Consider the following 25,736-nt stretch of genomic DNA (forward strand, 5'->3'; position numbering starts at 1 on the left):
AGTGTCAGCGTTGACCAGGTGCATGGCTTTGGGCAGGTTATAACCTCTGTAAGCCTTAATGTCTCTGGCTGTACAGTGGGGGTTCAGTTATGGCTGCATGAAGAACTACCCCAAATCTTATCAGCTAAAAACAACTGTTTTATTCTATCTCATGATTTTGTAGGTCAGGAATTCAGATGGGTCTTAGCTGGATAAGTCTTCTGCTCCATGTGGCATTAACTGGGTCACTCAGTGGTATTTAGCTGGTGGTTGGGCTGGATAGGAGGGTCCAAGATGGCTTCACTCTTATGTCTGGCTCTCCATGTAGTCTCAGGACCTCCCCATGTGGTCTCACCAACAGCCTGGTTGGACTCCAGAAGTACATGCTCCACGATAAGAAGAGGAAGCTGCTCTTTTTTCTTCCCCCTCCTGCTTTTTGTCTTTTTAGGGAGGCACTCGTGGCATATGGAGGTTCCCAGGCTAGGGGTCCAATCAGAGCTGTAGCCGCTGGCCTATACCACAGCCATAGCAACTCGGGATCCAAGCCATGTCTGCGCCCTATATACCATAGCTCACGGCAACGCTGGATCCTTAACCCATGGAGCGAGGCCAGGGATTGAACCCTTGTCCTCATGGATGCCAGTCAGGTTCATTAACTGTTGAGCCACAATGGGAACTCCCAGGAAGCTGCTTTTTAAGGCCTGGGCTAGAAAGTGTCCCAGTATCATTTCCACCATATTCTATTGGTCAAGAAGCCACAGAACCTATGACAGGAAGGGTGACCAAGAATTTGGGGCCATCTTTAATGTGCCAAAAGTGGAGATAAAAATATTTACTCCTGGGGCTGTGAGGATTAAACTAGATATAATGCATTCAGAGACTGATTAACTGTGAAGCTAAAGAAACTTCAACCACAGCCTTCTTAATTGCACAATCTCTTCCGAGTCCTAGCACCTAATTTTGTATTCACAATTTTTCTTTTCCTTTTCTTAGAGAGGACCCCCAAATTGTGTAAGAATTAGGCCCGACAAACTCTGCCTCTGTCCCAAATGCATGTAAAAGTGCTCATTTAGCACACTGCCTGCTACAGATGCAGCACTCACTCCAGGGGCCCCTCCTCACCCCCATGCTGGGGCCTGATCTCTGCCTCAGGAGAAGCCTTCTCCACTCATTCTGTCCTTTCCGTTTGTTCAGGATCATTTCTTCTTCTTTTTTTCAAAGATGAAAGTAAAACATGCTGAGAATAATTTCATAATCACAAACCTGCCCTCCCAATTGGCCCCTGCAACTACCCCCCTGACCTCACCACCCACTGGGGAGGTGGACCTTACCCTGGGCATAGTGCCAAGTTCTTAGCTCGGCCCTTTTGAATCCCCAAAGGAAATCAGGCTGGAGAGAGGGAAGCCAGCAGGGGGAGGCAGCATTCCTGGTGCCCAGCTTGGTCTAGGAGGCATTGAAATTCTAGGGCCGAAGTCCTGAGACAAAGATCATAATGAGACAGGAAGGTGGCATAGGAAGGAGCCCATTTGCATGACAATAATTGAGCCAAGAATAGAAAGCTAGAGGGATGCAAGGGTGAGGCTGGCAGCTGAGCTGGGCTAAACCTCACAAATCAGACTACCCAGCTCTGCTCTGCAGGAGAGGCAGGGGCTGAGCCCTGTGCCAGGCTTCGGGGGTTGGGAAGAGTAGGGAGGACTTGGCCCCAGGGGACTGTGGAAATGCTGGCCAAGATGGACTTTGCTTTACTCCTCCTCCCTCAGGTTGGAGCCCGCCTTCAATTGCCTTCTCCTTTGTGTGTGGACTCTGAGGCTGCAGGACTAACTCAGAGGGCATGATGGCTGCTCAGAAGGAGCTCTATGACGCCATTGTGATCGGGGCAGGCATCCAGGGCTGCTTCACTGCGTACCACCTGGCCAAACACAGCAGGAGGGTCCTCCTGCTGGAGCAGGTACTGTGTCCCTTCTGTACTTCTGACCTCAGGGAGTGTCCCTTTCTCCTCCCCCAAGAGAGTTTTCTGGAGTCAGCAGGCTGTGGATTGAAGACCAAAGGTCCTGATTATCACAATTTCTGTGCAATTTGTAGCTTAGCTGCCTGGGTGTTTCATGACAATGCTAAGAAAGTTCCACCCTCCCTAAGACCCACTTTGGTTTTCTATGCACATTTTCTCCTTTTGATGCCTTCTAGCTCCTGTTCCTGACTAAGTGTCCCAGGCTCCATTCTCTTCCTTCTTCTCACAGTCTCTTCTGTGCCCAAATGGTTGATTTGGCCTAGAAAAATAATCAGTTCTGCTTTGCTTAACCTTAAGGAAAGATAACTGTGCCTAGAGACGAAGGTTGATTTGTGGGCCTGAGAGGAAGGATTCTTTCCTGCATATTCCTGGTCCTCACCCTGCAACCCAGCAAAGGCTTCTGTTTTTCCTGCTACCTCCAGATAATAGCAGCTTCTTTGTTTGAGACACAGAAATAAGACTTAGTTCTCTTTTTTTTTTTCTCTTACAGAAAAAGTGACCCCATGCAGTACAGTCTACAGTGGCCACTGTACATATGGGTGGGCCCCGTATGTCCACAAGGTCCTTTCCAGGGCAGCTCTACTCAGCCCAAAGGTTCTACCTTCCCATTCTCCCTGCATCTATCCATGTTGGTTTTGGTTTACTCTTCTTTTTTTTTTCTGTCTTTTTCAGGCTGCACCCATGGCATATGGAGTTTCCCAGGCTAGGTATTGAATCCAAGCTGTAGCCGCTGGCCTACGCCACAGCCACAGCAACAAAGGATCCTAGCCGTATTTGCAACCTACACCACAGCTCACAGCAATGCTGGATCCTTAACCCACTGATCAAGGCCAGGGATCGAACCTGAGTCCTCATGGATACTAGTCAGATTTGTTTCCAGTGAGCCACGATGGGAATTCCTAGTTAACTCTTCTTGATAATGAACTGGATTGGTTAGAAATCTTTTTCACTTCTCTATCAGTTTTCTCAAAGCCTGAGGGATTCCTGGTCCAACTTTGCAGGAAACACTCTATCTTTTGCTAAATCCCAATTTGGTTCCCTTGTCCTGAGTGATCTGAAGCCACAGAGAAAAAGTCAGCATAAGTTTTCTCCATTTATTTCTTCCACATAAAATGAAGAGCCTAGACTAGAGTGATCTGGAAGCTTCTTTCTTTTTTTTTTTTTTTGTCTTTTGTCTTTTGTTGTTGTTGTTGTTGTTGCTATTTCTTGGGCCGCTTCCGCGGCATATGGAGGTTCCCAGGCTAGGAGTTGAATCGGAGCTGTAGACACCGGCCTACGCCAGAGCCACAGCAACGCAGGATCCGAGCCGCGTCTGCAACCTACACCACAGCTCACGGCAATGCCGGATCGTTAACCCACTGAGCAAGGGCAGGGACCGAACCCGCAACCTCATGGTTCCTAGTCGGATTCGTTAACCACTGCGCCACAACGGGAACTCCTGGAAGCTTCTTTCTAATTTTGCTTCTTCATGAGTCTAAAAGGGGCAAGGTTGCAGCAGGATGACTGAAGACTAATGATGGGACTTTGGGATGTGAATGATGTTAGCAAAAAGGAAGCCTGTGTTAGAACTACTGAAGCCACGTCAGTAACGTGCCCATAAAGGGAGACTATATGGAAATATCTGAAGAATTAGTGCCTCTGGTTGACAGCGCATGACCACCTGGCTTCAAAACGCCAGAAGTGACAGCTGTAGCTATCTCTTGTTTTGCATTTCCAGTTCTTCCTCCCACATTCCCGAGGAAGCTCCCATGGGCAGAGCAGGATAATCCGAAGGGCATACCCTGAAGACTTCTACACTGAGATGATGGCGGAGTGCTACCGGATATGGGCCCAGCTGCAGCATGAGGCAGGAACCCAATTATACAGGTTGGGTTGTGGCAGAAGAATTCCTTGAATCATGGGGCTCAGCACCTGGGGGGTAATTTTACTATGTGAGGGGACAGTGCCACAAATATTTGACACGCAATAGAGACACGAGACCTTGGGAAGTGCCAGACACCTTGATGCATTCTGATCGCTGTGTTAGGATTGCCCCACAGGTCCAGCTGGCTCTCCTGTCAAACTCTGAGTTCCAGGGCTGGGTTTAGACCATGTGTCCAATGCCTGCAGAGACTGTTTGGGGAAAACTGCTGGAAAGACATGGAGGGCAGATGTCCAGAGCTGGAGTTTATATCTATATCTCCATGAAGCCACCGGAGACTCTCTCGGGGCAGGGTTGAAAGAGAGGAGGAGGCCTCTGTCTTGATTCTTTATATTCCTACTAGTATCACAATCTTTCATGCTGGGTCCTCATCCCCAGAACAACCTTTATAAATCCATTTCAGGAGTTCCCATCCTGGTGCAATGGAAACGAATCCAACTAGGAACCATGAGGTTGCGGGTTCAATCCCTGGCCTCGCTCAGTGGATCCAGCATTGCTGTGAGCTATGGTGTAGGTCACAGACATGGCTCAGATCTGACATTGCTGTGCTCCAGTGTAGGCTGGTGGCTACAGCTTGGATTAGACCCCTAGCCTGGGAACCTCCATATGCTGCGGGTGCAGCCCTAAAAGGACAAAAGACAAAAAGTAAATAAATAAATAAATCCATTTCATTCTCTCTGAATACCTCCTCCCATAGGAACAAGTGGGGATGCTTCTCAGGCCACACTTCATGCCAGGGAGTGAGCCTGCAGCTATTTCCCTGTTGCCCAGACATCCCTCTCTGACCCTTAAGACCTGCCCCCCTCACTCACCTTTCAAATACTCAAGGTGAAGAAGACAGAAAACCCAGGAGGCAAAGAGAACTTTAACCACCCATCCCACCATCCCTCTACCTTCTCTGTGGCTCTTCACTCAACTTCCTATAAAACCATGGCTCTACCCGGTAGGATGGCAGTTATTTTAATGGCCAGGAACCAAGAGGTTACTGTTCTGTTGCAAAAACACCATTAACTTAAGAACAAAGTGAAACCCATTATGCAAATACAGCTAGGGCAGCTAATTACAGATTTATTCCAGAGGCAGCTAATGCACCCAGCACCCAAATAAGGGAGCATGTCTTGCTGAGGGGTGGCCTGGCAAAGGGACCCCTCTCTGTCAGCCATCTGTGAATACTGCTGAGTATTTTGTGCTATAAGAACTGCCAAGGCCTTGGAGGGCAAACTTCATCCCAGCAGACAAGGAGACAACTAAGAGATGTTTGGAAAGTGTCTGGAATCTTTCAGATGGAAGAAAATTCTGCAGTCAGATGGGCTTGAATTTAACTTTGTGTTGTGTGACCTTGTAGAAGTTTCTATACCTCTCTGTGCCTCATTTTTATCAAAGTGCTCTGTGAGGATTAAATGAGACTCTTCAATACTTTATGAAATACTTGGCTGTGCCTAGCACCTTTGAATAAATGGCAGTTCCTTCCATCTATTCTGGGTCAGCTATGTCCTATCTCCATTCAGCAAGGGGAGGTGGGTCGAAGGACAGGAGGAGAGAGAAGGGATGCAGCAACCATGGACAATCAAGGGGAAGGGCTAGTGGAGAAAAGAAAAGGAACTCTTGAGTAGGAGAATCTCATAACCCTTCTCTTTAGCAGAGCGACAGGAATTTGGTAAGGCTTTGGAAACAGGTAGGCCTGGCTCTAGATACCAGCTCTGACATATTTAGCTGTGTTGTGTGGAGCAAGCTGTGTAACCTCTGTGAGACTCAGTTTTCTCCTCTGTGAAGTAGGGGTAATAACATCTATTTCTTGGGTCTGTTGTGAGGAAAAGTATGTAAGGGACTTAGACTAGCACTTGACAAATCGTCATCATTGCTGCATATTCTAGTGTTTATAATAAGAAACTGAGGCTGTTCTAAAAGTACTTAATCCATGTTAACTCCCTGAACTCTCCCATGACCTTATGAGAGTGTCGCTACTGAGTAGTCAGGGTCTTAACCCATTAGTGCAAGTCACAGAATTATTCAACTTTTACTCTAGAACATGGTTTGGCAAACTGTTTCTGTCAATGGGTCATAGTAGGTATCACAGCCTTTGCAGGCCATATGGTCTCTGGTACAACTATTGGGCTCTGCCAATGACTCAACTCTGCCATTGTGAAAGCATCCACAGATAATATGTAAACAAATGGGCATGGCTGGGTTCCCAATTAAACTTTATTTATGAACACTGAAATTTCAGATAATTTTCATGTCATGAAATACTCTTCTTTTGCTTTTTATCAACCATTAAAAAATATAAGAACCATCTTGACTTGGGACAGACAAAAACAGGTGGCAGACCTGATTTGGCCCCTGGGTCATAGTTTGTTGGCTCTTGGTTTAGGAGATACCACAAACTGGTTACTTTGTCCATCCCCTGCCTCTAAACAAGTTCAGGCCTAAATCATCCCAGGTCAGAAGACTGCTAACATACATTGAAAGACAGGGACATATTACAGCCCCTCTTAAAAAACTGTTTCTATGCCTCAAAGCCCAAGCTATGGAAAATGAAGGGTGAATGCTTTTTTTTTTTTGGTCTTTTTTTTTTGCCTTTTCTTGAGCCGCTCCCGTGGCATATGGAGGTTACCAGGCTAGGGGTCCAATCGGAGCTGTAGTCACCGGCCTACACCACAGCCACAGCAACACGGGATCTGAGCTGCGGCTGCGACCTACACCACAGCTCACGGCAACGCCGGATCCTTAACCCACTGAGCAAGGCCGACTCGTTAACCACTGCACCTCGACGGGAACTCCCGTGAATGTTTTTTGAAAACCTTTAAAGTTCTATCTAGTGCTAAGTATTATTGTCATTGTTGTTGTTGTTAACAAGTCCTTTCTTATGGTCAATCTAATCTACTCAGGCACACTAAATGGTCAATCTAATCTACTCAGGCACACTAATTTATTTGGTTCTTTTACTTAGTAGAGACACAGAACAGATACTGATTCCTTTAGCTTTTGTTCTTAATTCTCTTTTTTTTTTTTTTTTGGTCTTTTTTAGGGCCGCACCTGAGGCATATGGAAGTCCCCAGGCTAGGGGTTGAGTCGGAGCTGCAGCTGCCAGCCTACACCACAATGCCAGATCTGAGCCACATCTTCGACCTACGCCACAGCTCATAGCAATGCCGGATCCTTAACCTACTGAGTGAGGCCAGGGATTGAACCTGCATCATCATGGATACTAGTCTGGTTCATTACCGCTGAGCCGCAACGGGAATTCCCTGTTCCTAATTCTGATTCTCTAAAAGATGCCTAGCTTCTTCCAGAAGAACCAGCACAATATCATAATCAAACTGATAGGTTTGAACGTATTTGCCTAATGCTATTTGATGATGATCTAAAAAAACCTTTCAGGCGTTGATAGCTGAGGTGGTTGTCCAATTCTTTTTATTCTTTTCTGCCACTTCCTGTGACAGTGGCATACTAAATATGAGTGGGCTCAGGATATCTGCATATATTCTGGGAACAGACAATGACACATGTGTCAGATCACAAGGTCTGACTCTTTTGTGATGTGTACAGCCAGGATGCTGATACCAAGAGCAAATCCCAGCTCTGCGGCCCATCTCTTTCCTGCCCCGCCTTCTCCCTTTGAGTCCTACTATCTAGCTCCTGACCCCGGCTGCCCCTGCTTAGCTGACAATATCAGACAAGATCACAGCCGTAGGCAGTACAGCTGCTGGCAGAACCTGGTGGCCCCCTCCGCAGCTGCTGCTTCCTGTGTCTGCGAAGTGTCTGGCTTGTCAGCCACATCCCCTCCCTGGAGCAGTCTCTGTTAACCAATTCCACCTCGGCCCACTGAGCGGAAGATGAAACGCCAAGAGCTCCTCCACAACCAGCAAAGGCAGCAGCCATTACTAAGTCCTTTTTGGAGTCCCTTCCCCAAGGTGATTCTGAGAGCTGCCTTGCTTGGCATTTTTAACCCAGAGAGGGGAAAGCCGGAGCTTGGGATGGGAAGATGGCAGATGCTGGGAGAGCAGTCTGCCCCTCCCTCCTGTCCTGCTACAGTAACTGGTGGAACTCCCTTACTGAAAACTCCCTACATCACAATGGAGGCTTTAGTCCAGTCACAGAGAAGCCAACAAGGCCCTGGGGAGGAACTTTCCATTATCTCTTCCTGCTGCTGGATCTTGCTAAGGTTGGAGGAAGGCAGTCAGTACCAAATGCTCAGCACTCAGCTGACAACATTCTGGGACTTTGGAGCTTCACTTTTTCCAGGGTTCACTGGCAACCCAGCCTCACTTCAAGGTGCCCTCTTTCTACTTTTTTTTTAATTTTAATTTTTTGCTTTTTAGGGCCGCATCTGTGGCATATGGAAGTTCTCAGGCTAGGGGTCGAATCAGAGCTGTAGCCACCGGCCTACACTACAGCCACAGCAACGTGGGATCCAAGCCGCGTCTGCAACCTATACCACAGCTCACAGCAATGCCAAATCCCAGACCCACTGAGAGAGGCCAGGGATCGAACCCACGTCCCCATGGATACTAGTCAGATTGGTTTCTGTTGCACCACAATGGGAACTCCAAGGTGCCCTCTTTCTAAACCAGCCCTTGACCACTCATTTCTTGGTCATCCTGCAATACTATTGTCCCTTCTCACCCTCCTCCTCCCCAAACCTGGGAGCCTGGCTCTGAGCAGAAAAAGAGGAGAGGGAGGCCCAGAGCATGGGGGTGAGAAATTGATGCAGAATGAGCAGACTGTTTATTGGGATCTAGGAAAAGCCATTAAGAAAATAAGCACTTAAATGATTTTCAATCTGCCCATGGAAGTCATCTATCTTCATACTGGGGGGAAAAGGCCCGTTATCCGATCCTGGTTTTGATTGACTGATTTCCAATTCTCTATGCATTTCCCACAGGAGCCTCTCACCTATCTCCCATAATGACAGGCCTTTGCATTTCCAGGCAGTGTTTTACATTTATTTCCGATTTGCTCATAATGGTCAAAAATCTCTCTCCAATCCAAGGCATTTCTCCAGCAGTGCATGGTTTCCCTCAGGCCAAATAGCTCAGCTGTGATCCACGGAAAATGAGAATTTCCCAAACGCATCTTCGGACTAGGGGAGGGTCCAGCACCACAAATTCAGATGGAAAATTTCCCACTGTTAGATCAATATCTGGGCTAAGAAATAAATGCCACAGGGGCAGAGAACTGGAGCAAAATGATTACAATCGGCACAATTACATTCACCGGCAGAATCAGCTCACTGATTACTCCTAGGGATGGGGAGCTCCCGCCTCATCCACCACAGGACAGCTTGGGAATTAGAACATCACTCAGCATTTCATAATTCGACAGATTTGCCCATTGTCTTGGCATGAGTTCATTTTCCCCTTATAGTACTTTCCTGTAAGCGGAGTTCTTATTTCAAGGAAAGAAGGAAGGAAGGATGGGAGGAAGGAAGGAAAAGGAAAGAAACTAAATCTCAGAAACCGAGGCTGGCATGTTGCAGGCAGCGGCTAGAACATACTGCTCTTGAATTTCCGGGCCAGGAATCCGACGTTATGACTGCTAAAATGAGGATTAAGCCAGGTCTTTCCCAGAATTCTACCCAGTCACAACCCCACTGGGTACACAGGGTTCAAGAACATACATTATTACAGGTGACTTAATCATTCACTCTTTCGACCAAGGAGTTTACTAGGCAAGTTTTCATTACCTGAGAGCCAATGTGAAGTCCTTTTGGGGCCGCAGGAAAAGTCTGTCTGCTGGCTGATGGGGATTTCTACAGTATCTTTCCTCTGCTGAGCTTTGAAGAGGCAGAGGCGCTCACTGCTTTCTCACCAGTGGTGAATGCTGGGTAGGCGGGGGCCATGGCAAATGGATTGGGCACGCTGCGCAGCTCTGTGTACTGACACCGGCCCCAGGGCCCACTATGTCCCTACCCCCTCTCAATCTTCTCTTTAATCCCCCCAACCAGATAATGTGGGATTTGGAAGCATGTAATATCCATGAGACTCCATTATAGGCTATTACGAGCTTTATATATAGTACCTGGGGGATGTGTCGGGCTGGTGTTGGTCACTGTGGCTGCTGAAACTGAGAGGGACTACAAGAATGTTCCCGGGGCCAAAGTGACCCTTCTACTGTTTAGATCAGATCCCATAAAAAGATAGCTCTGATCTCTTGTGACAGAGAAATGGAACGCATTAAAGAGAAACGACTTTCATTCTCTTTGGAGTAAGAAGCAAAAAGGGATATATAGGAAGAAAAAGAATCAATGAATCACTGAATTCATTGCTGGAGCCCTAAGAGATCATGTAATGGGGTTTCTGCGTGAGGGCACGACTGGCATTTGGGTGGGACCTTCTTGAGCACTGCAGGTTTAGCATCTCTGGCCCCCACCCCTACATGTGAGTGGTAACCCGCAGGTATTGTGACAAGCAATAAATGATCCATGCCATTTCCACACCCCCTCTGGTGTGGAACCACCGATAGCCCAATAGGCATGTGTTACTGAGGAGGAATGTGGGGTCAGAACAGTGAGCAACCAGAGCAAGGTCACAGAGGGCATGCCAGGACTGGACCTAGAGACAGAGCTCCCAACTGAGGACCCTTCCCACAAAACAGGCAACCTCTGAGAAGGAACTGAGAGACAGACAGACACACAGGAAGGGACAAAACACTATATAAGAAAAAAGGACAGGAAAAAGAAACAGCAGGGGGTGAGAGGGGGGAAGCGGATAAAGAATAGAGATCAAAGCAATGAGTGGAGTCAGGGGACTGGAGAAAGGGGAAGAAATCTTATCAAGCTCCTTGAACATTTACCACTTTCTAGGTATGATGATAAAAGAGGACTTAGGATCTCTGCCCTCAAGGGCAGAATGGATCCTGATAAAGGGACAAGCAAACCAACAGTGAGAGCCAAGGGCAGACTTCACCAGTTTTTGGAATGTGAGGCCAGAACTCCCCTTGACGCCTTACCTGGGCCCTTTGCTAAAGAATGAGAGAGAATGGCTCAAGGCTCAGGTACAGACATTCACGCAAATGCTTTTTTTTTTTTTTTTTTTTTTTTAAAACAGGCAGACTGGACTACTGCTGCTGGGAATGAAGGAGAATCCAGAATTAAAGACAATCCAGGCTACTTTGTCTAGGCATGGGGTGGAACACCAGTATCTTCCATTTGAGGAACTGAAGCAACGCTTCCCCAATATTCAGTTGGCCAGGGGAGAAGTAGGCCTCTTGGACAAGTCTGGAGGAGTTCTCTATGCTGACAAGGCACTCAGGGTCCTCCAGGTGATACAGTGCAGCCTTAGGGGTAATGCAGCTCCTACTCTGGGCCTCTGGGCCCCCATCAGCCATCCTCCAATCCCTAGCTGGATGAGCCCCTTTGCCCTGCTGGCTTTAGCCCTGACTTTTGGGGCAGGGCAGTTTTATATATCCTGGTCAGCCTGGACAATATGGGAGAGGAAGTCTAGATTCTGCTCTCTCTTTCCTGCCCTCAATGAAGGGCTCTTTGTCCACCAGGGTGAACCACATATATAACTGATTTGCCTTTCTCTGCTGCTGCCCCTTCAGGATGCAATTCGACAGCTAGGAGGCATAGTGCATGATGGAGAGAAGGTGATGGAGATAAAACCAGGGCTACCGGTTGTGGTGAAAACCACCTCCAGCAGTTACCAAGCCAGGAGCTTGATCATCACAGCAGGTCCCTGGACCAACCGGCTCCTCCGTCCCCTGGGACTTGAGCTGCCTCTTCAGGTAAGGGGAGCTGGAAACCTGAGAGCTGGTGCTTGAGAAAAGAAACCTTGGATCCAGATGACTTGTGGATGACTCCGGGCAAATTGACTCACCTCACTGAGCCTCAATTTTTTTATTATTATTATTTTCATCTGAGCCTCAATTTTATAACCTAGTAAAATAGGGACCAGAGCTTTAGCGAATTAAATTAAATGATATATAGAAAGGCCTTCGAGGAGTTCCCGCTGGGGTGCAGTAGGTTAAGGACCTGGCATTGTCTTTGTGGTGGCTCAGGGAGCAGCTGTGACTCACATTTGATCCCTGTCCTAGGAACTTCCTTTTGCTGTGAGTGCGGCCGGGGGGGGGGGGGGGGGGACACTTTAGGAGGTGGCCTGGCCTTATACTAAGTGCTCAATAAACATGAGACATTTAACTCCTGGAGAGAAAGAGAAGTAGGGCTGGATACATTTACGGGCTACAGCTCCGACTGGACCCCTAGCCTGGGAACCTCCATATGCCACGGAAGCAGCCCAAGAAATGGCAAAAAGACAAAAAAAAAAAAAAAAGAATGCGGGAAGAGACCGAGAGTCAGAGATTTTTTTACACATCATAACAATGTAACATGTAAATGATGTGAGAATTGGTTGAAACAAAGATAGGTGAATGGGAGTTCCTGTCATGGCTCAGTGGTTAACGAACCCGACTAGCATCCATGAGGATGCAGTTTCGATCCCTGGCCTCGCTCAGTGGGTTAAGGATCTAACATTGCTGTGAGCTGTGGTATAGGTCGCAGACACGGTTCGGATCTGGCGTTGCTGTGGCTGTGGTGTAGGCTGGTGGCAAAAGCTCTGATTAGACTCCCTAGCCTGGGAACCTCCATATGCCTCGGGTGCAGCCCTAAAAAGACAAAAAGATTAAAAAAAAAAAAAAAAAAAGGTGAGTGAAGTGGGGCATCTATCTAGGCTTATATTAAAGGACTCCAGGACTCCAGAAAGGCTTCCCTCCTTCACCTTCCACTTCCTCTTGCTCCAAGACCCTGCGGATCAATGTGTGTTACTGGAAAGAGAAGGCTCCCGGAAGCTACAGTGTGTCCCAGGCTTTTCCATGCTTCCTGGGCCTGGGCCTCAGCCTGGCTCCTCACCACATCTACGGGCTGCCCTCCAGAGAGTACCCAGGGCTGGTGAAGGTGAGCAGAGAAGACAAGGGACGGCTAATAGGGGCTCCCGCAGATTTGGGGCCACTGTTCTAACTTCCCTCTCAACAGATTCCCTCAGACCTCAGTGGGCAGCAGCAGGAACCTACTTCATTATTCACTATCTGCAACGAAAGACCCCGAAGCTGTTCCAGGGGTCAAAGGGAGCCCTTCCCTTGCAAACATGGGGTTGGTGGAGGAATGGACAGCTAGGCAAACTTGTGTGGCAACAAATAGCGTCTGTCAGGACTGGGATGATGGATGGGGAGGGCATTCTGTCTACAAGCTGCCCCCTGGGCTGGGGGTGGGTGTGTGGGAGGCCAGCCCTCCCAGCTCACGCTGCTCTGGTTGAGAGCCAGGTCTGCTATCACCACGGCAACAATGCAGATCCCGAGGAGCGGGACTGTCCCACAGCTTTCGCAGACATCCAAGATGTCCACATCCTGAGCCGCTTTGTCAGAGATCTCTTGCCTGACCTAGAGCCCGAGCCTGCCATTATGGAGCACTGCATGTACACGGTAAGGGTGTGGGCAGCCGGGCCAGGCCCTGCTGCAGCCCTGGAAAGTAGGGGGACGAGACAGATGGGCAGACCGGACTCCACCCGACCCCTGACAGGATGTGACTTGAAACAAAAGAGCTCATTTCTGCAGGTCGGTTCACCTCCACCAGAGAGGGCTCATTAGAGGTTATTCATATTCCTTTTCATTAGGAAACTAGGCTTATGTCTGGCAGTCCTTCACTATGTTTCCCAGAAGAGCTCTAAAAGAGTTTTTGGCAAGATGTTCTAGTTGAGCAGGCCTTAGGGACAAAGAGAAGAGACAGATGTCAACAGGGCCTGAGGCATCTTGGCTAAAGTTAGTTTACACGCATTAACTGAGCACCTACTGTGCTCATAGCTCTGTATGAGAAGAGACAGATGGACAAATGAGAAAGACTGGAATACCCCAGGGCACTGGTATGCAGAAAGCGTCCCTGTGCCCCATTCCTGTTCTTTCTGGAAAGAAATCCAGCCAAGTCTCCTCCCTTCCGAGCCCGCAGTTCTTCCTCCTCTCTCTGTTCTCAAAGGACTCAGGTGTCATTGTTTTTTTCCAGAACACACCTGATGAGCACTTCATTCTTGATCGACACCCAAAATACGACAACATCGTCATTGGTGCTGGATTCTCTGGTGAGCTGAGCAGGGGAAGATGGGGTGCCTTAAAGTTGACCTGCCGCAGTACCAGACATAATGGTGTTTTCCATGCCTTTAGCTGAACAGAGAGGAGCCAAAGCCTAGACCCTGAATGTATAAGAGGGCTGGGCGGGGCTGTCAGTGGGAAGCAACTTCTATCCTTGGGATGCAGCCAATGGAAAGTTTAGCCCACGCTGAGGACCATGGAGGGGACTTCCAGGGAGCACAGCTCCTGCTCTGAGGATGCTTGACAACCTTCTCTCCCTTCCCTAGGGCATGGGTTCAAGCTGTCCCCCATTGTGGGGAAGATCCTGTATGAATTAAGCATGAAATTAACACCATCCTACGACTTGACACCTTTTCGCATCAGCCGCTTCCCCAGCTTGGGCAAAGCCCACCTGTGACCACCCCCCCCTCTCCCCCGGCCAGCAGCCTCTCTTCTGTGCCCGGGAGTTGGGAATACATCCCTTTGCTGGGAAAGACTTCTCAGAGGAAGGAAGTTGCCGTGAGATGTCATCCTTTTCTCCTGCCTCTCTTCAACTTCCCATAAACACCAGCTGATTGAATTTACCTTCTTTCCCCAGCCAGCTCCCCAACCCCACACTTTTTGCTTCAGAAGTTCAATCAGATATTCTATAATCACAGCGTTGCAAGGACCTTGGAGATGGATGTCTCAATAAGGAGGCTCAGAAGTCCAAAGCAGTTGTTAAAATTCTTTTCACTGGTACATGTGATGAATTTGGGATAAATTTGACTAAAGCTGCCCAGGGGAGGGTAAACAAGATGATCTGTAGACCGCTAATGCCCTTGAAGTTCCTTTTCATAAAATTAGAGCCACCATCTATTACAAACTTCCATAAAATTGGGCTCATCTTGGGTGCACAGTAAATGTTTGTTGAGAAAAATGTGTTAAACAAATAGAAAAGTAAATGACTGCATTGCATGAAAGCCTGTGCTGGGCTTTATTTTCCATGTGACCTTATTTTTACAGACTTTAATCGTCTAAATTAACACCACAGAATCCATTACCCCAGGACCCCTTGGGGTCTTTATCCCCTCAATGCACCACACCCTCTTTCTCTGGATTCTTTGTCTGGTTCTCATCCCCTCTCTGGTTCTGTAAAGACGCTATGCTCCCCAGTCTCTCATTAAGGTGTATTGTCAGGTCCTTATGAAGATGGAGCTGTTATTCAAGAAAGGAAGAGAGAGACACACTCGCTTAGAAACCCTGTTCAATGTTTGAATGTTAAATGTGCCATTTTATTATCATTAGGATTGCTCCCACTTAATGAAACAGCATTAACACCGAGTCGGCTGGCCTCCTTGCACTAAATGCTTTGGAAGGAAACAGGCTCATAACTGCCCCAGGGTGGGTGGAGGGGTGAGGGGTGTAAACAGTCTCAAGCAAGGCTGAGTACACTCAGATGAAACCCAAGCAGGAAGATCTCCAGACCAGGCCATGTGACTCAAGAGAAAAGGAGTTAAAGTGCTCTGGAGAGAAAAAAAACTGGAACTGTTGCGGGGTGGAAATGTTCAGAGGAATTGCTGAGGGGGGAAGAGTAGGAAACGGGAATAGGAGTAAAAATATTCCCAAAGGAAATACAATACAGAGGAAATTACTCTTCAATTGCCTTAAAGGCCTAGGCACATGGATTAGTATTGATTTCTCCTGGGAATGATAAAAACCAGCCAATTCTGTCAACTCCATGCCAAGTCTGTTTTTTGGGTGCTTTCAGCTGCACCCAGCTGAAGCGCCGCCTATGTAAAGTGGGAATAATTATATCTGTAAAATGGGAATAATACTACATTATGGATTAACCCTGAAGACATGATGCTAAATGAAACAAGCCAGACACAAAAGGACAAGTGCTGTATGATTCCACTTGTGTGAGCTACGCAGAGTAGTCAAATTCATAGAAACTAGAATGGTGGTTGCCAGCGGCTGGAGAGTTGCTATTTAATGGGCACAGAGTTTCAGTTTGGGAGGATAAAAAAGTTCTGGAGATGGATGGTGGTGATGGCTGCGCAACACCTATGAATGTACTTAATGCCTCAGAACTGTACGCTTGAAATGGTTAAGAAGGTACATTGTATATATGACCACAATAAAATGAAAAGGAATAATAATACCGCCCAACTCTACAGGAGTATATGAAGAGCCAATAAGATCATTCATTCATTCATTCAATAAACAAGTATTTATTGAGCTACTGCTGTGTGCGGGGCACTGTGCTAGGTATGGTGGAGGTGTCTGTGAACAAAACAGATGAAAATCTCTACTCTTGTGGCATATACAGTCCAGTGAGAAGACATGTAATACATATAAATAACTTATATTGTACATTCGAAGGTGACAAGTGCATTGGGGGAAAAAACAGAGCAGAGGGGGTAAGATAGCGAGTGCTGGGAGAGGGGCTGCCCTTTTTATTTTATTTTATTTTGTTTGCTTTTGATAGGGCCACCCCCGCAGCATATGGAAGTGCCCAGGCTAGGGGTCAAATTGGAGCTACAGCTGCCAGCCTAGGCCATGGCCACAGCAATGCCAGATCTGAGCCGAGTCTGTGACCTATACCACAGCTCATGGCAGTGCTGGATCCTTAGCTCACTGAAAAAGGCCGGGGATTGAATCCAGATCCTCATGGATCCTAGTCGGGTTTGTTCCCATTGAGCCACAACGGGAACTCTGGGGCTTCCCTTTTCAAACGGTGGTCAGGGTAGGACTCGTGAGGACGGGGCATCTGAACAGACTTGGAGGAGAGGGAGTGAGCCATGCGGATATCTGGATATATGTAAGAGAATGTGGTAAATTGTAAAGCAAGGTATTGTGTTATTACTGAGAGAGAGAAGAATGAGGTACAGAGAGGGATCAGTGTAAGATCCTGCCAGTTCCCAAGCTGATAAAGTTAGAGAGAAAGGATGTTGGGAACCTCTCTTTCCCTCTCATTCCATGGCAGCTCCCTTTGCCTTTGCTTCTCTCAATGCCACCCTCCTCCCCCAGCCAGCTGCAGTTCCCCTTCCAAAATATCCAGTCTTATTCAGCTTGCTGGTGACAGCTAAAGGAGGGGACCAGTGTCTAGAGGAGGCTGAGAAAGGACAAGTGGGGGATGCTGACAAGCCCTGCCTGAGCTGGCAAAGCCCCTTTACAAATGAGCTGGTGTGTCCTAGAAACAGAGTGCAAGCAGGGGAAGGGGCAGGGCCATGTGGGGTTTGATGGGTGTGCGTGGGAGGGATGAGGTCAGGGAAGTGTGGAGAGAAACCAGAATCAGATAAGAAGAGACTGGCAGTGTGCAGGCCAAGAAGGCAGGCAGAGACCTGCAGGGATGCTGCATGCAGCCCAAGTGGGTGGAACCGAGCATTTCTTATCGGGGTGTGGGGGGGGGCTATAGAGGGAAGAGGGGATGTAGGGAATTGAGTCTATGGATATGGAGGAGGGGACTAGTCATCGTAGATGTGCTCAGAGGACGACCTGAGGGTTTCAGTAACACTGAAGGATTTGCCAAACAGACCCACCAGGATTATCTTCCTGCCTCCCTTCTGCTTGAGCGTGCCCAGGCAACCACTTTCAGGCAGACCCTACCTATCTTCAGGATGGAAGAAAATCAAAATAATCCGGGCAGGCAAAAAGAGACCTCTGGAAGGGCAGCTAGGGTCCACACAGGCTGCAGGGGAGAGATAAGGGCAGAGAAGAGAAAGAGGGCCGGCATGGTTGCCAACCCCACTAAGGAAAACAGAGGCAGGCTAAAAATAGATTGGGGGTGGGGAGGGAGGAGAGCCAGTCCAGAAAAGAAGGGAAAGCAGAGGCAATCGATGCCACTGCGACTCTGACCCAATTCTTCATCTCTCAACCTCACCAAACTGAAAAAGTAGGGGGTGATGGGGAAGAAGGGAAAGACTGGTACAGAGAGAGGAGAGTCATGGGAAAGTAATTTGAGTTCCAAGACCCAGGCAATTGTGAGGTACAAATAAGTAATCCCAATGTGGAAAAGAGGAGGTATTCAGTATAGTTAGTATGAGTTAAACTCTCACTGCAGTGTGCTACCCCAGGACAGGTTTAGGAGCATAAGGATTGTGAGTCTAACTTGGAATGAGGTTCAACTGTCTAGAAAGGTATGAGGCAACGAGAATGAATTAATCTGGGACAGTAGGCTGGAGCCACTTGGTTCTTGCATTTTACTTCTTAAAGAAGTAATTAGAGAGAATTTGGATATTCTATTTCAATGGTGGGCTTCCTGTGCAGCAAGACGGATTTAGGTTAGACCTCACTAACCTAAATCTATCCCACTAAGTAGGTGTGTGAGATATTAAAACATGTATATAAGCACTCTCACGGTATTCTTTCCTTGGAAATCTTTAAAAATGAGAAGCCCATCTATTTGGCCCTATATAGTCTTACTAGAAGGCCAGGACCTCCCAACAAACCTCTGGAAGACTTCTGGCTAGAGAGGAGATCTAGGATTTGTATTTCCCTAGAGGTAGGGTCTGAAACAGGTATCTGGGCAGGGCGAATGAAGAATGTAAACACCTGGGGTTTGGGGGAAGGGGAGGCACAAGGCAGCCTGGATCTGTCAAGCAGGAAGAAGCAGCAGGGACAAGGGGCAGGATTCTAACACGCAGGACCCAGTGGCATTTACATAACTTTGAATAATGAATAAGCCCAGCTCTGGGGCTCCTAGTCTGCATGCTCATCTGCATCTTTATTAGGCTTTATAAACGATGCAGCTCCCTACCCCTTCCCCCCAGCTCCTGCCCAGCCTGCCCCAAGCATCAGGGTAGTTGATTGCTCATTATTTTAGACTAGATTTGTTTCACCAACATTCAGTGAGGCATGGAGTGGGGACACAGGAGGGAGGAACAAATCCAAAAGGCAAGCAAGAGTGGAGGGGTAGGGGAGCCGCAGAAGCAGCAGCCTCAAGAAGGCAGGCAGACGCCTGCGAGCTAGGGATGTGGGCATAATTCTCTGTAATGCTCCTGGGGCTAACATCTTCAGGAGAGAAAGGTTTCTTAGATTCCCTGAAATGTGCTGGGTTCAAATCCCACTCAATCCCCAGTTTCCCTTACATCTGCTGCCAAGCCCCAGCAGGCTTCTCTCTCAGCACCAGCATAGTGCTGAGCCACTTGAGCAGCCAAATGAGAACTGCCCCCAGGGAAGTTCTCACTTTTTCCTGAGGCAGGAATTTTGCTATTAAAAAAAAAAAAAAAAAAAAAAAAAAACTGCTACATTTGCAAGGCAAGAACAGGCATCAGGCTATTAGGGTAGAAAGCGACAGGAACAGGCCCACATGGTGTATGGATTTGTAAAGAAAAGGAATGCTTGTGTCCACAGAGAGTCTGAGCCCACCTGGAAGGAGGAGCCTGAAAAGATGGACAGCCCTCAACTCCTCCCACAGGCATGTTAGTGCCAACTGCTCTGGTCTACTGGCTGGAGGCGGGAGAAGTATTTAACAACCTGGACAAGGAGGAGCTGGCAGGAAACGGAGGGGGAAAGGTAGAGCATTTCTCAACCCTGGCTGCACATTAAAACCACCAAGAGAGATCTAAAAAATTTGATGCTTGGGCCCTGCCCAAGGCCAATTAAATCAGAATCCCTGAGTGAGAAGGCCCTGGGCACAGCAGTATTTCTTAAAAAGCTCCTCAATGTTGTTTGGATCCTGATTTGAACAAATTAATAATATACACACAATTTATTAAATTAGTAATATATAAAAATCAGGAAAGGTTAAATATTGACTAGATATTTGATATTAAGGAATTACAGATATTTTTTAGATGTGATAAGAGTATTGTGCTCACATTTTTAAAGAGTCATTTTCTTTCCTTTTTTTTTTTTTTTTCTTTTCTTTTTTGTCTTTTTAGGTCCACACCCATATGGAGGTTCCCAGGCTAGGGTTCTTTTTTTTTTTTTTTTTTTTTTGCCATTTCTTGGGCCACTCCCGAGGCATATGGAGGTTCCCAGGCTAGGGGTCTAATCAGAGCTGTAGCTACTGGCCTACTCCAGAGCCACAGCAACGCAGGATCCGAGCCACGTCTGCGACCTACACCACAGCTCACGGCAACGCCGGATCCTTAACCCACTGAGCAACGGCAGGGATCGAACCCACAACCTAGTCAGATTCGTTAACCACTGCACCACGATGGGAACTCCCCAGGCTAGGGTTCTAATCAGAGCTGTTGCTGCCGGCCTACGCCACAGCCACAGCAACGCCAGATCTGAACCGCGTCTGCGACCTATACCACAGCTCACAGCAATGTTAGATCCTTAACCCACTGAGCGAGGCCAGGGATCGAACCCGCAACCTCACGGATTCGTTAACCACTGCGCCACAACGGGAACTCCACAAATATCTTTACTGTAACAAAGTGATACCATATCTGGGGTCTGCTTCAAGGGAATGGGGAAGTAGGCAGGGTTTAGATGAAGCAAGCTTTACTGTGTTGATAATTTTGAAGCTGTTTGGAGGATAAAGTTCATTATACCATACTTTTCACCATTTGTGTGTGTGTGTGTATATATATATATTAAAAAAAACAGTTTCTTGAGTGTTTCTAATATATAGCAAAGCGAGAACCACAGAGCCAGGCACTCAGCAGGACAGGGGCCACCATGGCACTTCTGAGAGCACAATCAACTTTAAGGAGACCAAGTCTGTGGGACTTTAAAAGACAGGTGAGAGCCCTGTCTTCCAAAGCCCTAGGCCTCAGGCAGAGCCACAGGGACCACAAAGAGATGCATTGGGGGTGGGGGTCGGGGGGTCCCAGAGCTTTCTAGGCTCATCCCAGCCAGCACAGCCTCTGGGGACTCAAAGCCCCCTAGCTCTGTGCATCAGGCCAGGTGGCTGCACCAAGGGGAGCCGCCTGCTTCAGGGCACCCAGAGCAAGCAATCAGCCTCACTCTTCTCTCTCAATCGCTGCCCTCTGCTGACTGACTCCATAGGAGCCCGACCCCCATCTCAGCCAGCAACCCCCACCCTGCCAGTGCCGTCACCACTGCTTCCCAGCCCTGTCACTCATCTGCCTCTGCCAGTGAACACTAGCCCAGCCGACTTTATCAAGGACGTGAAGGGAAGCTGCACACCAGTCCACAGAAGTACCGGCACCCAGGCAGCCACCCCCAGCGGCTGCCGGCAGAAGAGTCTGAGCTGCTGAGAGATTTGCGGGTAGCTTGATCTCATTTGCATATCACTTCTTTAACAAACACATTCAGAATTCTGTTTTCTACTGTCCCCAGCAAGCTGGATCTCCTCACACTTGTCCCTAACACGGACCAACCATTCGCACGTTCTCCTGAGAAATACCTTGGCCCTGCGGAGGTGCAAGGTACACCCCGACCCCAGCCCCAGCCCCGCCCCCACCCCACCTCCACCGCCGGCACCAGCAGCGCCGCTATCGCGCTCAGTTTGGGGCTCTATCTCTCTTCTCCGCTCCATTACCTTCCCCTGATGGCCTCTAGGGGCTGGGGAGGGGAGAGAGTTGGAGGGGGTCTATTTAAGAGATTTTTGGAATCTGTGCCTGCGCATCACCCGCTGCCATGAGTTATTTCAGCGCCGATGTTTGTCTCGAGCTGATTATTCCAGCCCGAGAACAGGTGGAACAGCCTGCGGTGGCTTATTCGTCAGCCAAGGCCATCTGTTCCCAACAAGCTGAGATTTGTAGCTGATTTCTACTGGGGAGCGAGGAGTGGGGGCGGGGCGGGAGATGAAGATCACCTCCAGGTCCCAGGGGACTGACTCCTCCCAGACCCTGTGCGAGTCTGAACCCCTAGTACTCCCCTTTTAATACCAATGCTTTCTCATTCTCTCAGAGAACTCACCGGTCACTTGACTCTCTGAAACAGCGAAAATACTTTCCTCAAGGGGCTAAGCCTTCTTAGATGGGGCCGGTTATGAGAAGCACGAATCCATTTTGCCAGGCACAGTCTGGCCATTGAGTCATGTCCACCCTTACAGAGCTTTAAAAAAAAAAAAAAAAAAAAAGTGTATAACCATGACACAAATATCCTAAATGACCTTCTGGACTCTCAGCTTCTCTCCTCACCCCACTTCATTGCCAGTCCCTTCATCAACACAAGTCTACCTGCCTAAACCTGTCACCTGCGGGGCTCCAGGCTGCATGGGAGGCCAGAGTCTAGATGCTCGTCTCTTCCCCCTCCCCCACTGCTCATCTCCCCTAAATACCCTGTTCAAGTTCCACCCTCCAATCTGTTCCTCTTCCCACTTCCACTCTCAGCCATGCCAAGGGACGCCTGCTGCTTTAAGAATGGCTTTGCCTGAGCAAGGGATCTAAGCAGTTTCTAAGCAGCTTTGCCACATGGTTTACTCCCCATGGCTACTATTTCTATATACGCAATGCAAGAAGCTTCTCTTTACAGTCACACTAATACGACAATTTGGGGCCTTTTCGGTGTTTGACAGAGATACACATCTGTACCGACTTAAAAGAAAAATTATATGAAAACTTTATTCTAAGCACAGATACTTCATCTATAACCCCACATCCCCAAATAAAACTATTTCTAATTTTCAGAAGTCCCTTCTAATGTTTATCTCTTTATCTGTGTTTTCACATGTACTTCTGTCATGTGTACATGTTTCCTTAGGAATCCACAGAGCTTAAGACTGCCTCATTTTCTATGGTTCTCTGGCTTATTTTGCCAGTTTCTGGGAGCAGAAGCTCCTTTTCTACTATTAAATCCTGTCCAGTGGCTCAGTATGTGGTCTACTGGAAAGACCAGCCCCTAGAGATGAGCTCCAGGGCCCTCAAAGGCAGGACATGGAGCTGTGTTTCTTATGCAGAACCTTCCAGAGCAGAGCCACTCCCTAGGGTCAATCTCCCTCACTCTCCTGAGGACGGTATTCCCATAGGGGCCAGAAGCAGCCCTCAAGCAAGGGTGCCAAATGGCAACTGATGCTAGTCCCCAGGACTAAATATGAGACATGAGGCTTATTTCACCACCTACAGTTTTATATTTGTCTGGTTATCAGTTGTTGACCTGTCTTTCAAAGACCTAATATTTCTGCAGCTATTGGCTGTGTTCCCACACCAGAATTTTTTTTTTTTTTTAATTCTCTACTTCAAATTCCCTAGTGTCCTCTCTTCCCCAAATCCATTTGCTTCTTTTCCTAATCTAGTCAGATCATAGATGTGGCACAAAACATATAAAAATTTATTAAAATGTGGAAACTCTTTGACTCTTAAACCACCTCAAATATAATTTGCCTGGATGGTGTCAAAACTTAATATTCTTTTTGAGGTTTTTTTTTTGTTTTTTTTTTTTTGTTTTTTTGTAAAACTGTCATAGCTGACTTTTGATATCTAAAGCAAATTCTATCCGCAGATTTAAGTATTCCACTGGGAGATTTATGTCGCTGACTTCAATCGCAAAGCACACATCCTTTTTGGAATCTCCCTTATGTATATGACCCATCACTGGGGCTTATACTACAGAAGACTCAATTTCTCTGTAAAATTCCTTCTAAGTAAATCTAGCATCCTTGTTAACTCTAAAGTGGCTTGCTCTCTGGAAATCACTCCTCCCAGATCAAATCCCAGGGAATGGTCCGGATTGTTCCATTGCACTATAATGAAATTAGACCGAGGTGAACAGCGCTTAAAATATGCATTCCAGGCCATGTGGAACTGTTATTCATATTGTTGGCACAGTGTTCTTGAAGCACAAATGTGATAATGTATGGGGGATGCTCTGAGAATAGGAGCAACACAAACGTGAGGTTGACTCCCCCCACCCCCACCCCCACCCCAAGCTGCAAAGAAGTCTTCCTTCCTAGGGGCAGGCCTTGGTGAACACCAGGCACACGGTGATTTCAGACGAAGACCATGACAGCGGTTCTTGGCCTTCTCGCCTCTCCCTTCACCCCCTGACAAAACCAGAGTAGCCTGGAAATGCCTGGCCAGTTGCTGGAACCACGCTGAGGAGCCTGCTGGGACCAAAGCCACATCTCCGAGCCAGTTCCCTCACGGGGACAACGATACTTCAAACAGTTGTGATAAAGGTTAAATGGGAGTATGTAGACCAAGTGCATACGCACCGGGGCTTGGTCAGGGCTCACCAAATGGCTTTATCCTCCTCATCTTCGGGCCACTACTGACAGGCCCGGCAGGCTCCCTCGGCCCCAGGCGCTTCGTCAGCCTCAGCTCCAGCCGAGGACTTTCAGGAGCCCTTAAAAGGGCGAAAAACAGTATTGTCGAGTGGCTGAAAAAGGAGACTGGTCTTCATGCTTCCAGAATCTTTAAAAGGCGAAACCCGCCGGCTCTGTCGCGTTGGCGGCTCAGGAACCGTCTAAGGGGCGTGGCTTCCGGGGCGGGGGAAACCTCCAGACGGGGGTGGAGCCAGAGACCCCGCGCTCCCGAGGCGGAGGTCATGCAAATGTAATATGAATATGCTAATTTCCCGCTCCAAGCTCGGGAGGGCGCCATGATTTCCCAGTAAACACGAGGGCGCCTGCCCCGACGTACAGAACCCGCCGGAAAAAAGGGGAGAGGAAATGGACGCGGAGGCGCACCCAGGCTCCTGGCCAGAACCAAGCTCAGAAGTCTGGCGTTGGGAGATGCCTGCTCCCCAGCACGCGGGTCTCTCGCGGTCCCTTGACTCCTCAGAGAGGGTGATAAGGAGGTGCAGTGAGAGGTTCTGTTGGCAGCACCGAGGGGTTCTGTCTGAACTTCGGAGCCAAAAGGTTCTTGCCGGCAATATAAATGGGGAAACTAAGGCCCCAGATAATCGAGGCTTTTCTCCAAGGTTACGATACCAGCATGACTTTGTTTTATTCAGATTTTGTTTTGTTTCCACTGAGGTCCGAAGACACAACTCTGTAGGTGAAAAAGCAGGAGCCGGCAAAACTTGGTACATTACCGCTCATGTCTGAAGCTGCCCACCAGACTGGAGGATTTAGGAAAGACTTCCTGGGAAAAGATGAAAGGCGTTGGGGTAGCGGCTAGTAGCAGTAGCAGGCAAGGACAAATGATGGTACACTGGGTCGGGAATACGTTGCTATGCAAACGGTGATGAAATGTTGCAGCTTCCCTGAGAACCAGCTCAGAGGAAATGAAAGGGGAACAGAAAGGATTAGGATTAGATTTAAGGCAGCACTTTCTCCCAGGGATGATAATGGGGCCCTTTATTCAATGACCAAGGAAGGATGTGGATTCACTCTGTCCCTCACTTGTGAGGCCTTTGGGACTCCATCTCCTTCTAGTTCCACACAGGCCTGCTTGGAGGACAGGAGTGAGTGACTGACTGAAAAGTCCTCATCATTCAGGTAGGAGATCCTTTCCCTAGATGGGCCTCTTGAGCTCTTTGCTGAGGGTGAGGACAGCAGACGCGCTGGCTCTGGGGCCCTAGGGGGAGAAGCAGCAGTCACGGCATCTCTTGCAACACGCTCCCTGCCAAATTGATTCAAATTGGCTTGGATATGAACATATGATTAAAGGAGCGGCGCGATTCATTTATCAGGAGAGATTAAAGAGCGGCATCTGCGCAGCCTAGCTGGGGGACAATTAAGGAGCAAATCGCTAAGTGTCTGTGCCACCAGGCATGGGGGCGGGGGCATAGGGGAGGGACAACTGGGATCATCTGCCGAGAAGACACTGGACGAAAGGAGGAAGTTCAGGAGTCACTGCATGCTGCTGTTATCTCTGGGCACAGACTGGGCACCATGGGTGACTCACAGGGCTTTGGTCTCCCTCATGCCTCTCATCCAAGAGTCAGAGATTAAAGAGGAGGATCTAGTGAGACTTTGAGTCTGAC

At 48.3% G+C, this 25,736-nt stretch overlaps 2 protein-coding genes across 20 annotated transcripts in view; one reads left to right on the top strand and one right to left on the bottom strand.

Annotated features, from left to right (window-relative positions):
* Nucleotides 1-24,274, bottom strand: part of SEZ6 (seizure related 6 homolog) — a 101,764-nt gene extending 77,490 nt beyond the window's left edge. For 6 of the 10 annotated variants that reach the window (XR_014821513.1, XR_014821514.1, XM_084985475.1 and 3 more), the window contains exons 1-2: nt 24,022-24,274; nt 21,786-21,923 (exon numbers count right to left, since the gene is read on the bottom strand). The gene's annotated coding sequence lies outside the window, so the exon portion shown is untranslated. The remainder of the gene's footprint in view (nt 1-21,785; nt 21,924-24,021) is intronic. The other 4 variants (XM_084985476.1, XM_084985474.1, XM_084985472.1 and 1 more) reach the window with 1 other exon arrangement.
* PIPOX (pipecolic acid and sarcosine oxidase) lies at nt 1,804-16,105 on the top strand. 10 transcript variants are annotated; one of them, XM_084985643.1, is made up of 8 exons: nt 1,804-1,927; nt 2,478-2,581; nt 3,705-3,853; nt 11,454-11,636; nt 12,649-12,801; nt 13,167-13,325; nt 13,900-13,975; nt 14,252-16,105. In XM_084985643.1, exons 4-8 carry the CDS (start codon nt 11,502-11,504, stop codon nt 14,380-14,382), a joined length of 654 nt encoding a protein of 217 aa, XP_084841769.1. In that variant the 5' UTR covers nt 1,804-1,927; nt 2,478-2,581; nt 3,705-3,853; nt 11,454-11,501; the 3' UTR covers nt 14,383-16,105. The 10 variants fall into 10 exon arrangements, with proteins under 10 accessions (XP_084841769.1, XP_084841762.1, XP_020923165.2 ...); XM_084985636.1 differs by lacking the exon at nt 2,478-2,581 and adding an exon at nt 10,958-11,171 and having other exon boundaries at nt 13,161-13,325; XM_021067506.2 differs by lacking the exon at nt 2,478-2,581 and adding an exon at nt 10,958-11,171.
* Nucleotides 24,275-25,736: the final 1,462 nt, after the last annotated feature.

This window comes from Sus scrofa, chromosome 12, assembly GCF_054392235.1.
Source record: "Sus scrofa isolate SSC_HxYL_T2T_F1_AM1 chromosome 12, Sscrofa_HxYL_maternal_Yorkshire_Landrace_v2.0, whole genome shotgun sequence".
In the NCBI taxonomy this organism is placed as follows: Eukaryota; Metazoa; Chordata; class Mammalia; order Artiodactyla; family Suidae; genus Sus; species Sus scrofa.

Coding starts and splice junctions, on each gene's coding strand:
- PIPOX (XM_084985636.1), top strand. CDS start 1,811: ATGATGGCTGCTCAGAAGGAGCTCTATGACGCCATTGTGATCGGGGCA. Junction 3,854..10,957: donor GCAGGAACCCAATTATACAG/GTTGGGTTGTGG, acceptor TTTTTAAAACAG/GCAGACTGGACTACTGCTGC. Junction 11,172..11,453: donor AGGCACTCAGGGTCCTCCAG/GTGATACAGTGC, acceptor CTGCCCCTTCAG/GATGCAATTCGACAGCTAGG.